Source organism: Nannobrachium achirus, assembly GCF_963921795.1.
Source record: "Nannobrachium achirus genome assembly, chromosome: 24".
Lineage (NCBI taxonomy): Eukaryota > Metazoa > Chordata > Actinopteri > Myctophiformes > Myctophidae > Nannobrachium > Nannobrachium achirus.
In genome coordinates this window covers 35,568,873-35,585,328 of record NC_137831.1, presented here as the reverse complement: position 1 = coordinate 35,585,328, position 16,456 = coordinate 35,568,873, and the positions used below count along the sequence as shown (strand labels likewise).

The 16,456-nt window shown below is 41.7% G+C and overlaps 1 protein-coding gene across 1 annotated transcript; it reads right to left on the bottom strand.

Annotated features, from left to right (window-relative positions):
* Window positions 1-706: 706 nt before the first annotated feature.
* On the bottom strand, window positions 707-13,688 carry LOC308280257 (stonustoxin subunit beta-like; the record flags this gene model as incomplete). The annotated part of the gene is made up of 3 exons (XM_080720518.1): window positions 707-1,324; window positions 8,114-8,151; window positions 13,597-13,688. The coding sequence occupies 3 exons, from the start codon at window positions 13,686-13,688 to the stop codon at window positions 792-794; spliced, it is 663 nt and encodes a 220-aa protein (XP_080576644.1). The 3' UTR covers window positions 707-791.
* Window positions 13,689-16,456: the final 2,768 nt, after the last annotated feature.

The window sequence follows — 16,456 nt, the reverse complement described above, 5'->3', positions numbered from 1 at the left end:
ACTAAATTTAACTTTGCTGTCAAAATCAACACTGGTGTGTGTGTGTGTGTGTGTGTGTGTGTGTGTGTGTGTGTGTGTGTGTGTGTGTGTGTGTGTGTGTGTGTGTGTGTGTGTGTGTGTGTGTGTATTGCTGTGAGGCAGAAACCTCTTATCTCAATATTTAAACTTTTTATGTTTTTTCGTAAATTAACATCCAGCTTGATAATACAAGAGTGTCGCGCAAAAGTAGTGAAACTAGCAGATCTATCCACCTGTTTCCGCAAGAATTTACTGTAGCATTATCTGTGGGACACTTCCGGTTAACAGCAGGCATACAAGCTCACGTCACGTTGTGAGCTTGTAGATCACACTCGGCTGCGGCGCCGGAAGCTGCTGCACACTTTCCTCGCAATGCACGATGGGACGTTGGAAAGTTGTGGGTAAGCTCATATAAAAAAGGATGGTTTTGGACATACCATGTTTCCATACCATAAAAAGCAACCATATGTGTGTGTTTAATGTGTGTGTGTTTGTGTGTACACATGTGTGTTCAGAGTGAACTATAATTTCAGTACTGTATGTGAGTGTGTGTGTGTGTGTGTGTGTGTGTGTGTGTGTGTGTGTGTGTGTGTGTGTGTGTGTGTGTGTGTGTGTGTGTGTGTGTGTGTGTGTGTGTTTGTAGATATGTTTTGGGGCGTGCACATGTTCATGTGTGTGTATGTGTGCACATGTGTTTGTTTTATGATGTGTGTACATAGTGTAGCATCACATCAGTGTGTGTTCCTACAGGACACAGGATGTTACTGAACCTCCTACATCTGACACAGAGACACTGAGGAACCAAGAGAGAACCAGAACCCAGCATAGAGTGGTTCAGTGAACTTTGACTGGAAGGTGTACAGGTGTGCCAGGTTGTCAGATGACACTCTGTAGAAGGACAGAGTGCCAGCGGGACAGTCGACATACACTGCTACTCTGTGGGAGCCAGAGGGACGGACACGGAGGACAGTCTTCTTCTTATTGTACCAGACAACATACCTGTCTATAACATCAACACATACCAGACACCAGGACATGTCATTGCATCCTAACATACAGTCAACACCCTCTCCTCTCCTGTTGATTCCTTTGTATGTCACTGCTATAGAAACCTCTCCACTCCACTCTACCTCCCAGTAACAGCGTCCAGTCAGACTCTCTCTACACAGAACCTGTTCCAAGGAGTCAAATCTATCTGGATGGTCAGGAAACGGCTGCTCCTCCACACATGTCACCTTCCTGTTGTCCTCACCCAGAGAGAGGTTTCTGTATGCTGTGTTTGGATCCAGTGTGAGTTCACACACATCTGATGAGGAAAACATGACACAATACAGCATCAGTTTACAATCAAATATAACGTCATCATAATATAGAAATATAATGAATAATGATGAAATATGAATATCTAGATGTAGTCTATATTGTTACTGTCTGGAAGAAACCTTGAACCTTGAATCTCTCTCTGTGTGTGTGTGTGTGTGTGTGTGTGTGTGTGTGTGTGTGTGTGTGTGTGTGTGTGTGTTTGTCTTTTATTATGTGTGTTACTAAATGTGTGTGTGTGTGTGTGTGTGTGTGTGTGTGTGTGTGTGTGTGTGTGTGTGTGTGTGTGTGTGTGTGTGTGTGTGTGTGTGTGTGTGTGTGTACTATACTTGTCAGGACCAAATGTATAGTAGAATATGATTAATAGACATTGAACAACCATTTGTTATTGTTTTATGATTAAACACAAACTTTTAGAGAAACATTTATAATTATAAATGTATAATTTATTTTATAAAGATTCAGGTTGGTGTTATACACCGATTAATATTTATCTTAAATAAATAAAGAAACATCTCCGTATTTCAAAATAACTTCATCATAATATAGAAATATAATGTATAATTATGAAATATTAGTATCTGATGTAGTCTATATTGTTACTGTGTTACATGTTGTTGTCAGGCAGAAACCTTGAATCTCCATATTTAATCTTTTTTGCTTTCCTTTTTATTAACACCCTACCTCATTAAACAAGTGATGCACAAAAGTAGTGGAAATAGCCGATCTACAAGCTCACAAGGTATCACATCGCGATGTGTTGTGAGCTTGTAGATCAACTACGACACCACTGTCACCTACCCGCGACCCCATTTTGGGTCGGGACCCATAGTTTGAGAACCGCTGGTCTACAGCATGTTTTGCACCCTCTACTGTATGTGTTTTCCTCTGTTTATTGTTTTTAGTATTTGTTTACTGAGTGCACAGCAGTAGTTCTCAAACCTTTTCATGTCAAAGACCCTCGAGAAGCAAAGGATTTGAGTTAAAAATCTTCCCTTTAATTCCTAAAAAATTTGCACATAATGTCAAGATTCTTCCAAAAATAGCCGAACTACAAGCTCATAGCACGGCACAAAGTGACGCGCTTTGAGCTTGTAGATCTGCTATTTTGGGCCAAACGTATAAAATATGGTTAAAGTGGTTAAAATCATTGTGATGCCATGTTAACTAATTTAGCTGGGGATCCCCGGGTCTCACTTTTAGAACGAATCGTGTACAGAACTTTGGTTCAACATTGTTGTTTTAAAGACGGGGTGCATCTTTTCCCCCCTAAAACATATATGAGTAACTGGTTCGATTCATCACTGACCAGATGACCTAGACATGGACAGTGGTTCTCAACCAGTGGTCCGGAGACCACCCGTGGTCCTTGAGGGAGTTCCAGGTGGTCCCCAGCCAAAGAACCAAATGGTAACCAAATGAAAAATAGCAGATATACAAGCTCACAGCGCGGCACCGAGTGCCGCACTGCGAGCTTGTAGATCTGCTATTTTTGAAAAAGTTGTGAAAATGTGTGCAAATCTTTGAATATATGTATTATTTAAGAGATATGTATTTTTTTAAGAGAGAGAGAGAGAGAGAGAGAGAGAGAGAGAGAGAGAGAGAGAGAGAGAGAAAGAGAGAGAGATATGCTTTGTCCTTGGTGCTGGACAGACAGACAGACAGACAGACACACAGACAGAAAGACAGACAGACAGACAGACAGACAGACAGACAGACAGACACACAGACACACAGACAGACAGACAGACACACAGACAGACAGACAGACAGACAGACAGACAGACAGACAGACAGACAGACAGACAGACAGACAGACACACAGACAGACAGACAGACAGACAGACAGAGACACAGAGACACAGACAGACAGTCAGACAGACAGACAGACACACAGACAGACAGACAGACAGACAGACAGACAGACAGACACACACAGTATTAGGATGCGCGAAAGGAACAGATTTAAAAGCTATCAACACTGTCCAATATTAAAGGATGTGTGGAGAATGCACTCAGTGGTGTCGCACCAAATTCTGGGCCCTGGGTACAAGGATTCACTGCGGGCCCCCCATGAATGTTCTTCATAGGGGGAGGGGGTTTAACCCATAGACGCATTGGGAACGCATTATTATGCATTATTTAGTGCTTTAATTATTGAAAGCAGATCTACAAGCTCACAGCGCGTCTGTGCGTGAGTGCCGCGCTGCGAGCTTATAGATCTGCTATTTTTGAAGAATCATGATTTATTTTGTCAGTGGTGCTCAAACCTTTTCATGTGAAGGACCACCAAAATGCCCCCCCCCCCCCCCCCCCCCCCAGAGGCAAAATTTTAGTTACAAATGTTTGCTTAAAACATACATATATTCAAAGATTTGCACAAATCTTCACGGCAGATCTACAAGCTCGCAGCGCGGCACTCGGTGCCGTGCTGTGAGCTTGTATATCTGCTATTTTTCAATAGCTATAGTATAAAATAATTAAGGCCCCTCCACCTTGGGCCCTAGTAACTCAGTCCCACTTTTCCCCCCCTTGTGACGCCCCTGCACTCGCTCCTCTGGTGAATATTGCTCGGTGACTCGCAGTCTATATTCTTCTTTGAATAGACCGGTGCTTTTCAAGTTCAACCAGTGGTCCCCACACCAGTGGTCCCCGGGGGCGTTCCAGGTGGTCCCCAGCTAAATGATGGAAAGTTGGTAAAGAAAATGGACCCTTATAGAAGTAAGCGTAAAATGAAACCAAGAGGATTTCATTTCATTTATAACTCATTTAGTGCCACCCTATCACCACTAGAGGGCGCCCAGTGGCCATAGAATAATAGAGATATGCTGGTAATGCATGCCCAAGCCCTGGAGCCATGACTTGCCAGAACACTTTCCTTTGTGCATGTACAGGAAGAGAATGAAGTTAGCTTGAAGTTAGCTATTGGCTACCAAGCATTTTAGAAGATCTATTTTCGGCAATTTAGCCACGATTAAACCTTGCACACCTCATGCATGGGAAAAAAACAGAGAAGAATGAGCTCTAAAAAATCCAATGCAATCCTGGATTGCATTGGAGTGGATTTGTGCAGTTTGTTCACAGCTTTCAAACAAAACAATCCGATTGGAAATCCGTTCAGGCATTCTTGAGATAATAGCCATTATGTTTTACATGTTATGTAAACAAAAATGGCTGCCCTGTATGTTAGATGGGGTTGTATGGGGGTGGAACATGCAAAATCGCGATTGAAATCATGTTCACTAGATTTGATGGGGTCCAAAAAAATAAATAAAAAAAAAAAAATCTTCAAAAAACTTTTTTTTTTTTTCTTTTTTTTTTATATCCCGAACTAGTTCGGGATAGGCACTCTGGGATGCGATAATAATCCCGAACTAGTTCGGGATAGGCACTCAATGAGTTAATAAAGCATTGCAGCTGGTCCCTTCCAGGGCTCTGTATGAGTCATAGTGGTGTCATTAAATTCTCTCTCTCGCCCCCCCAACTGAGAGACAGAGTGGGAATGTTACTCTTCTGTATGGATAAACTCCAGTCCCACATACAGTCTACAGTACACATACACTCCATGTATTGAAGTGATAATTATAAAGAGATAGTCATGTTTAAGTAATGCTTTTTGTGCACGATATGGCTTGGAGCAGTTGTGCGCGTGGCGTGAGTGAGAGTGTGCGTGTGAGCACACAAAGCGTGCGAACACTGGGATGAGGCAGCCGAAGGCGGACGAAATTCTAGAATGAATACGAAAATCAACCTCACGTTATGTCAATCACGTTTGCACACTGCCGCCTGATTCGTATTTATTTTCGGAACAGAGTTGTTTTTTTTTCAGATTTTCACAGCTGTCTCCACTGAGTCCCTTGTTCCTCTCTCTCTCCTTGGCCAGAAAAAGGTTTTTGCGGATTTTGTATTTCCAAAACGCAACGAAAAAACGCAGCAGTGTGCAACCAGCTTAAGTTTCTTGAATTTTGACGGAGGAGCAGGTTAATTTAGGCTACATTATTGAGGGGAGGAAGAGTGCCTATCTGCCTGCCTATCTGCCTGCAGTGCAGATCACCGGTGCAGCAAGCGCACTCGCACAGAACACTGTTCTGTGTCTGAAAGTGAAGGAACGGATGAAGCGAAGACGCATATTTTTTGTGGAAATATGCAATTATTGCGGTAAATATGTGGGGATTGCGAAATCACCCCCCCCCCCCCCCATAATCAAAGGCATTTATTGATTATTGCGGGAAATTATGCAATCTTATAATCGCATTTTTTGAGGGAAATGCAGTAGTAGGCTATGTGGACACCACAGGTAGGCAGGAAAACCCCTATACTAAGCTGGTGATTTGTATTAAAACACAGGAAGTAAGATTCTGTATCATTTTGGTTGATAGCAACATATCATAGTTAGGAAGTAAGATTCTGTATCATTTTGGTTAATAGCAACATATCATAGTTGTGGTTATTTTCATCTTAATACACAGTAGGATATGAATGAGTGAATGTCACATGCTGCTGTGTATATGTGCTGTTCATCATTTGATTTCATGAATAACAGAAAACACACTTACACTTCCTCAAGCCTGGTTTCAGCATCTTCTCTCCACCATGGTCAACACTGGGGGTGAAGGAGACACAAAGTCAGGCCTGTATATTCTACAAACTAGATCAGAGTTCAAACATTTTGTATCAGGCTACCCCTGTACTTTCTGTTTAACCACTTAAACCCCATTATACCTATTCTGGGGGTAACATTGTGCAAAAATAGACAGTCTACAAGCTCACAACACGTCACATTGTGACACATTGTGAGCGTGTAGATTGGCTATCTTTGGTGAAAGTGACTTGGTGTAATTTAGGTTGAAAAAGCATCAATGCACCAAGTAGAATTGAACTCAGATCCATTTTACTGGGTCTAAGTGGTTAAACTGAAGTGATATTGATACATTCAAAATATTATATTAAAGTATGCTGCAGCACCTCTGGACTCAAGGTACCCTGGGGCAGGGGCTTTCAAACTTTTTGGACTCAGGGCACCCCTGTAAATAACTTTTTCATCCACGGCACCCCTAAATTACACTGTTCATTTTTTTAATCTTACATCATATTGGAGAAATATCCGTTTCCATCAGAACTGACTGAAAATAACGTTATACTTGACGTTTAACCACTTGAACCCCAGCATGCCTATTCTGGGGGGAAGGTTTACCAAAAATAGCCGATCTACAAGCTCACAACGCGTCACAACGTGACATGTTGTGAGCTTGTAGAATAGATCTGCTATTTTTGGTGAAGAGAGTTGTCGTAGATGGAAAAAGAACTTATCAAGTACAGTGCAAATCAGGTCTGTTTTACTAAGCATAGTGAAGGGATATTGATGTAGTGATATTGATGAATTCCAAATAGCCTATTATCAAATTATCTCGCGGCACCCCTGGACTGGCATCACGGCACCCCAGGGTGCCCCGTCACCCACTTTGAAAACCCCTGCCCTAGGGTGCCATGGCACCCACTTTGAGAAGCCCTGAACTAGTTAATAGAAACAATGATTGGTAATGATTTTGACCATCAGACATAACACTTGCCATTATTCTGCCATGATTTTGGTAATTATTTGGCTATAGAGTGCCGCCATTCACTTGCGTTTATTTTGAAGAGCCCGGAAGCCCCGAACGTGTCCATGTTGTGGAAATTCACGGCCTTGTAATGGCGGCCGAGTATGTTTATTTTTACACAGAAATGAAAAATCCTAACCGCGGCCGATCGTTGCGGACCAGTTTCGCCGTGAAAAAAATTGGTTCTCAGCGTTTTGAAAGTAGATTCCGAGATAAAGCGGTTTCTTTGCAGCAGCAATAAATAGTAGCCTATGGAGATTAGACGCTTCCTGATACTGACGGCTGATTTGCAACAAGGTGGGGAATATGTATTGTTTTCATTCACCAGTGGCCGCATCACCAAATCAAATGGGTTCAGTTCTCTGAGCCAAGTCTCCTGAGGAGGCGCTACTGAGGCCTGTCCTGGACAGGTGTCAGCGGACATAAAAACCAACAATCATACAGCATCACTGTATGATTTGTTGCGGGCCACTGAAGGTGTGGTAGCTAATTATTAAAAACTTTAGTTTAAGCAACGCTATGGCAACGGCAGATGACAACGGTAATCGGAAATGATCCGCACTCGATAGATCAACCTGCCGTCGCCGCGGCCGTCTCTACTACGGCAGAAGGTCCCTTCCCACGTAGCGCCTACTCCGTCTGCTGCATGTGCGCGTCGCCATGGGAACCAAAGGTTTCAATGAAAGGGGTGGGAACCCGCCGCCGCCGAGGCTTTGCTTAACCATTTTGATCGCTACGGCGATTACGTCATAGCAGCCGTAGTCCCGCCTCACGTTGCGGTAGCAGAAACGGTCTGCTTAATGTCACTATTAGCATGGAGTGACAGCAGGTCACTCTCCATACCTGAGAGTCTCCAGTGGTAGAGCAGAGAGTTGCTCAGTGTCTCCTGGATGATTATAATTTAAATCCAATACTTTGAGATGGGAGTTGGATCTCAGAGCTGAGACCAGATACGAACAGCCTTCCTCTGTGATCAAGCAGCCTGACAACCTGCACGCACGCACGCACGCACGCACACGACACACACACACACACACACACACACACACACACACACACAGAAACAATTTAGGAATTTAGCAGATGCTCTTAATCCAAGCAAGGTAATACATCAATACATCTTAAATCTAAATCTAAGAAAAAACGTAGGTAGATGGGCTAAGGAAGAGTCTGACCACGGTGGAAGAAGACGAGAGCCTCCACGCGGCCTCCCCTGCAAGTAACAAGAAATGGTGCGAGACCAGATAGTGAAATGAATGTCGCCACTCGCCACCCAATCACCCAGCAGGAAGACTGAGGCGTAAGAGGCCAGGGGGGACGCACGCCCACACCAGGACGGGCGTCCATACAGACTGTCGAGCACCACTGTCTTTCAGTGCTCCAGGGTGACACCGATTGCATCCCACATGTTCTTCTAATAGTTTTGATTGTCTGTCAGTGTTTATGTCACTCATAAAATCACTCTGCAAGTGATCCAAACAAGCTCTCTGTTGTCCCAAATACATGTACCATTTGTCATTTAATATCATGTAGGCAAGGTTATTGAGCACAATAACTTTCCAATATTGGATTTTTTATTTATTTATTCCGTGCCACTCCCTTCTTCCCAACCATTGAATGTTTTTATGGTGAGATATGAGGAGGGAATAACTCACAACTTTGTTTATACTGCTCTGTCTAGCCTATGAATCATTCATTTAAACTGGGGGGTTCTCAAACTTTTTTGTCTCAGGGCACCCCATAAATATACCCCTACATTATAATTTTCCCTCCCAGCACCTTATATTTATAGCATATCGTCGTTGTCGGGTGGAAACCTCCAACACCTCGCGATGTGAGGCGTTGTGTGCTTGTAGATCGGCTGTTTTCACTAGTTTTGTGCAACAGTCTTGTATGATGAAGCAGGGCTTTACTTTACCAAAAGACGTACACATTTGAAACTTGGAGATACAAGGTTTCTGCCCGACAGTGACGATATTTTAGTGATTATGTATGTGAGATAATAGCCATTTTGGTTAGAACTGAGATACTAAATATTTTTTCCAAATAGTGTCCAAATAAATTCCAAATATTATCAAATGCTCTCACTGCACCCTTGGACTGCCGTCACGGCACCCCAGGGTGCCCCGTCACCCACTTTGAAAACCCCTGATTTAAACCCATACATGTACATGCATGGACACACATTCTATAATGACTGTTTTCCTTTGTACAGTTAAAACTAGATTGCTGCCATGTATACAATTACATGATCAATACTGATAGTGTCTGTAGTACGGGGGGTTGTGACTTTTTTTGTTCAATGAATAAATGGTCCAAACTTATGAAACCTAACAAGTTGTCTTAGACAGCTTCACAGACCAATCAAAAATATGCCTCCCTTTTCACACAAGAATCACAGAACTTCAATATTTTATATTATAACCGATAGCTATTGTCTGTGTTCCCCGCCCCCTCCCCAGAATTATCATCTGTTGAACAGGTTCATGAACACTGACCTGAGGGTCTCCAGTGTACAGTGTGGACTCCCCAGTCCAACACAGAGCTGCTTAACGCCTGAATCGCGCAGATCGTTGTTACTTAGATCCATTTCTTTCAAACCAGAGGAGCTGAGAGCTGATGATAATTCCTCACAACATCTCTCTGTCAGGTTACAGCCACTCAGCCTGAAGAAACAGTAGGGATTACATAATTGTTTGTATGTTATGTTATTAAAGAAACATCACGTTATACATGAATAAGGTCCAGGTATTAGTATTAGTGGGGGCACATTTCAATTAGTATTTTATTATTTTATCATTACCTCTGAGGTTAATAATAAAATCAGTTGAATGGGGTTATGGTTATCTCTTCTGTTAACTATGTATCTTAGTTAGTAAAATAAGTCATGAACAGATGGGCAAGATTTCATGCAACTCTCAGTAGGCTGCCATGACAAGATGATTAAAGTAGGAGCCATATTGCCTGTAAGCTACACAGAATATATTGTAGGCAAGCTTACTGAGCAGTGAGCACACTACTTTTCCAATATTAATATTAATTTATTTTGAAGCCTGCGCCACTCCCTAATTTCCATCCACTAAATGTTTTTATTGTGGGATGTGGAGGGAATAACTCTGTTTAAAACACTTTGTTTCTACTGCTCTGCCTAGCCTAGAACTCATTCATTCAAACCAATCTTTGATACATTTGCACGTGTTGATGTTTTTTGGTCCCACATTTTGGCCAGTAGGCGGCCTGTTGCACCACATTTGGTTACATATTGAATTATGTTAATTAGTTGTAGGCTAAACCTGATGTAATGACAGCTATTGAATACAACTAACTGATGTCATTCTGAGGGTGACACAGATTGCATCCCACATGTTCTTCTAATGGTTTTAAATGTCATTCATAAAATCACTCTGCAAGTGATCTAAACAAGCTCTCTGTTGTCCCAAATACATGTGCCATTTGTCATTTGTCATTCATTTGTCTTTCCAATATTGTGTTTTTTTTCCCGCTTTTTTTCTCGCGCCACTCCCTTCTTCCCAACCATTGAATATTTTTAAGGTGAGATATGAGGAGGGAATAACTCACAACTTTGTTTATACTGCTCTGCCTAGCCTATGAATCATTCATTTAAATCCATGTTTGATACATGTGCATGCACGGACACATAATTTGTTTTCATCATTAAAAACACAGAGCCTTCACAACACATGCTCTAATGACTGTTTCCTTTGTACAATTAAAACTACATTGCTGCCATACAATTACATGATCAATACTGATAGTGTCTGTAGTACAGGGGGCTTTTCCATAGGAAAAGACCAAACATGTTTTGTTCAATGAATAAATGGTCCAAACCTATGAAACCTAACATGTTGTCTTTGACAGCTTGACAGACCAATCAAAAATATGCCTCCCTTTTCACATAATAATCACAGACCTTCATTATTTTATATTATCCACAAGTTTCTAGCATCCCATCGTGCATTGTGCATAAGGTGTGCGGCAGTTCCGGCGTCACAGCCGAGAGTGATCTACAAGCTCACAACGGTTGCATCTGCGACGTGACGTGAGCTTGTATGTCTGCTGTTCTCCGGATGTGTCCCACACAGTATTCTACAGTAAATTCTCGTGGAAACAGGTGGATAAACTATAGCTATTGTCTGTGTGCCCCACCACCCCCAGAATTGTCATCTGTTGAACAGGTTCATGAATACTGACCTGAGGGTCTCCAGTGTACAGTCTGGACTCCCCAGTCCAACACAGAGCTGCTTAACGCCTGAATCGTGCAGATCGTTGTTACATAGATCCATTTCTTTCAAACCAGAGGAGCTGAGAGCTGATGATAAGTCCTCACAACATCTCTCTGACAGGTTACAGCCACTCAGCCTGAAGAAACAACAGTTATTACATAATGGTTTGTATTTTATGTTTCTATTAAAGAAACATCACATTATACATGAACAAGATCCAGGTATTAGTATTAGTGGGGGCACATTTCAGTTAGTATTGTATTTTATCATTACTTCTGAGGATAATAATTAAATCAGTTTAATGGGGTTATGGTTATCTCTCATTCTGTTAACCATCTTTTTTTTCCACAAAATATATTGTAAGCAAGCTTACTGAGCACAATACCTTTCCAATATTGGACTAATTTATTTTGAAACCTGCGCCACTCCCTAATATCCATCTACTGAACGTGTGGGATATGAGGAGGGATAACTCTGTTTAAAAACTTTGTTTCTAATGTTCTGCCTAGCCTAGAACCCATTCATTCAAACCAATGTTTGATACATGTGCAGTTTGTTCACATATCATTTGTTTTCATTATGAGAAATAAAATGCATTCACAACACATTATCTAATGACTGTTTCCTTTGTGCTATTAAAACCACATTGCTGCCTACATGTATACAAATACATGATCAATACAAATTACACCCAAAAGCGATGCTGGGAGGAGGCCTGGTAGTGTCTGTAGTACAGGGGGACTTTCACAGGAAAAGGACAAACCCTTTGTTTTGTTCAATTAATCAGTGGCCTAAACTTGTCTTGTCTTTTTTGCTTGATAGACCAATCAGAATATGCTTGATGCTCCCTTCCTTTTATATAATATAATATAGCTATAGTCTGTTTGCCCCCATCACATAAAGAAAAGTAATTAGGATAAGCTCCATGTGTAATTACTCCAGAATTGTCATCCTTTTGCGTAGATCAATGCTCTAGGGCTATTTGTGGTGATACGTCACAGAATTAACCATGGCTTTATCAACCGTGTAGGTCATGTACGCTGCTGGCTACAAACAGATCTGCATGCGTGTGGGGCTCAAAACGAAGCATGTGCGCGTATAAAAGCATGAAACAATTGGAGGGGTATTGTCATAGTTCTGAGTTTGTGTCAAAACTAAAAAGATTAAAAAAAAAACATTGCTATCCTTCCACTTTAAACTTTGTGCAGACAACATGTTGCTGTTTCATACGTGCGCTCTTCAAAGAAGAGAAGTGAAAAACTCCATTATCCTACCAAACCCTGTTTTTATAAGTAAACCAAAGGAAGCTTAACCAGTACCTACACGTTAAGTTTGCAGCATTGACATTTTAATGCTCATTTAGAAGACATGGAATCCCCACGGCTGTGGGAGAGGAGGTGTCAATGCTGCTGACTCTGCTGAGTCCGGAGGGGAGAGAACAGCCAATGAAATGGCAGTAAAACTACCAGTAATTTTGTCCGTTTGTGTGGTAGGTGGGGGTTTCACAGTCACGCTAGTGTTAATGAACAATATGTAAATATTTTCTTTTTCTGTCAAATAAACATTTCATCAAAACTTCACAACACGACACATTGCGCCTTGTACACTTGTAGCTTTGCTATTTCCACAGAATGTTTATACTGCTCTGCCTAGCCTATAACTCATTCATTCAAACCAATGTTTGATACATTTCCATGCATGCACACATCATTTGTTTTCTTTATTAAATGGAGAAAAAAAATCTGTTTCCTTTTTTCAATTAAAACTACATTGCTGCCTGCCTACATGTATACAAATATATCCTACATTCAATACGAATGACACTCAAAGGTGATGCTGGGAGGAGGCCTGGTAGTGTCTGTAGTACACAGGGGGGCTTTCACACTTTTTTGTTCAATTAATCAATGGGCCAAACAGTGTTGAAAAATATTTGTCGACTACTTTTTTTACGGACAAAAACAAAATAAAAGCTATATAAAAACTAAGCTATGATGACTAAAACTAAGACTAAATAGGCATATTGACAATTTTGTCAACAAATAAAAACTAGATTAAAATGTTAGGGAGGGACTAGTGGAGAAGAGATCCAGTAGAACTAAAAAGAAATGTTTCAGTGTTGTGCTCTGAAAACAGCAGATCTATGAGGTCACAATGCGTCGCGCTGCGACATGTTGTGAGCTTGTAGATCTAAATCTAAATTTGCTACTCAAAAAGGCGTCTTAGCATTTAAAAGCTTGACAGACCAATCAGAATATGCCTCATGCTCTCTCCCCTTTCACTTCATTATTTTATATTATATACTATCTATTGTCTGTGTGCCACCCCAACACACAAAACAGAAAAGTAATTAGAATAAGCTCCATGTGTAATTACTCCAGAATTGTCATCTGTTGAACAGGTTCATGAATACTGACCTGAGGGTCTCCAGTGTACAGTCTGGACTCCCCAGTCCAACACAGAGCTGCGTTACGCCTAGATCCTCTAGCTGGTTATTACTAAGATCCATTTCTTTCAAACCAGAGGAGCTGAGAGCTGATGATAAGTCCTCACAACATCTCTCTGTCAGGCTACAGCCACTCAGCCTGTAACAAACAGTAGTGATTATATCAATGTTTGTATTTTATGTTTCTATTAGAGAAACATCACATTATACATGAAACATATACAGTTAGTAGAATTAGTGGAAAAAGAAAGGTGAATTTCAATGGAACTTGCATTTAAGTTATTATTTGTAATAACCAGTAAGACTCCCTAATCGAGAGATAAGCGACCGTCAGGTCACATGTACTGTATACACAAATAGGCCTGTATGTGCCATTGGTTCCTGGGTGTAGGGAGATGTGCGTGGCAAATATATTGCTTCAGGGCTGGATTAACCAATGGGCCGGTGGGGCCAATGCCAGGGGCCCTTGGCTCTCAGGGGCCCTTAGGGGAACTGGGCCGTGTGGTCATTGACAATTTACTCAAATTAAATGTTAATTAAAAATCAAATGTGTGGGCCCCTCCTCTGTTGTCTACAGGTGCTTTCTTGGCCCCCAGATGATCATCATGGCTTAAAATCTGAATTGCGCATCAGGAGGGAGGGAGGGGGGGGGGGGGGGGGGGGGGGTATGGTGGAGGGTGGTAGAGCCCTAAAGAATTATCGGCCGGAATGGGGGTAATGGTTTCTGTTAACTATCTATCTGTAAAATAAGTCATGAACAGAAGGCCAAGATTTCATGGAACTTTCAGTAGGCTGCCATGACAAGAGGATTAAAGTTGGGGTCAAATAGCCTGTAGGCTACAAAAAATATCATGTAGGAAAGGTTACTGAGCACAATACGTTTCCAATATTGGTCTAATTTATTTTGAAACCTGCGCCACTCCCATCTTCCCAACCACTGAACTTTTCCACAAATGTAACACTGAATGTAGGGTAACTTAAAAATATATATCAAAGTAAATATATCAAAGTCAGAATTATATAACCAGTTAAATCATGTCTTAATAATTGCATTGTGTCACATTGCTGATGAAATGTTGTAGTTTTACTCATTTTATTCATCACAAACATACGCTCGTTGTGAGCTGGTAGATCTGCTCTTTTCACTATTCGTCATACAGCAACGTATATAGGGTTTATTAATAGTAAAATGCTTGTATTCTTGTTATTTATAACAGAAAGATGATGTAATATATTAAATGTATCCAGTTATCAGTTCACTTACAGAGCTCTTTTAGAGGCTTTGATCACTGGCAGCAGCCCCAGCAGAGCCCAATCTGAAGCATCGTATTTCTTCAGGTCAAACACATCCACCTCCTTCCCTGTTGACAGCAACATGACAGCTATAGCTGACCACTGAGCATGAGAGAGATTTTCATTGGAGAGACTTCCTGAGGTCAGGTACCGATCGATCTCCTTATCTAGAGAAGGATCATTCATCTCATTCAGACAGTGGAACAGGTTGAGGCTTCTCTCTGGATCGGGATTCTCCCTGATCTTCTCCTTGACATACTTGACTGTTTCCTGATTGGTCTGTAACCTACTTCCTGTCTCTCCCAACAGTGTTTTTAAGAGAGTCTGGTTAGTTTCCACTGAGAGGCCCAGCAGGAAACGGAGGAACAAGTCCCAGTGTCCATCTGGACTCTGTGAGGCCTTGTCTACAGCACTCTGGTAGAGGTGATTCATGTCAGATTTGGGCGGCATGGGGGTTGTTTGTGGTTTTGACAGAAGGTTGTCACCAGTTTTGATGAATACGACAAAGACATGAAGAGCAGCTAGAAACTCCTGAATGCTCAGATGGACAAAGCTGAACACTTGTTCCTTGTACCACCCACCCTTCACCTCTTTAAACACCTCTGTGCAAACTCCTGAGTACACTGCGGCATCTTTGATATCAATGCCACAGTCTATCAGGTCTGCTTCATAGAAGATCAGGTTTCCTTTCTTCAGTTGTTTATAAGCTAGTTTTCCCAGAGACAGAATGACCTTAGCTGGACTCAAGTCAGTATACTTGTCCTTCGTCTGTTTGAACTGAACCAACATGAAGTGGAGGTACATATTAGTCAGGGTCGTTGGCAGCGTTTCTTTCTCCTCTGTTTTCAACATGTCCTCCAGAACTACAGCAATGATCAAACAGAAGACTGGGATGTAGCACATGATGTGGAGGCTTCGTGATCTCTGGATGTGCGAGTAGATTGTACTGGCCAGGGTTTCATTGTTACTGTATTTCTTCATGAAGTAGTCTTTTTTTTGGGGGTCAGCGAACCCTCTCACCTCTGTCACCCTGTCAACATACATCCTAGGGATCAGATAGGCTGCAGCAGGTCGTTGTGGTTATCCAGATGCGAGCAGAGGGAAGCAGGTGTCCACTGATGAGGTTTGCCAATATCACGTCCACTGAGGTTGGCTTTGTTTCATCAGTCCATATCTTATCGTTCCCAAAGTGTAAAGTAAACCTCATCTCATCCAGACCATCAAAAACAAACACAACTTGAGACTCTTTGAAGCTGCAGATTCCTGCTTCCTTGGTTTCACCAAAAAAGTGATGAATAAGTTCCACCAAGCTGTATTCCTTCTTCTCCTTCATTATCAAATTCAGCTCTCGGAAAGTGAATGGAAAGATGAAGTGGATAACCTGGTTGGCTTTGTCTTCTGCCCAGTCCAGAGTGTACTTCTGAGTTAAGACTGTTTTACCAATGCCAGCCACTCCCTTCGTCATCACTGTTTTGATTGGTTTATTTTGTCCAAGTAACGGTTCAAACATGCCTTCTAATTTGATTGGTTCTCCTGTT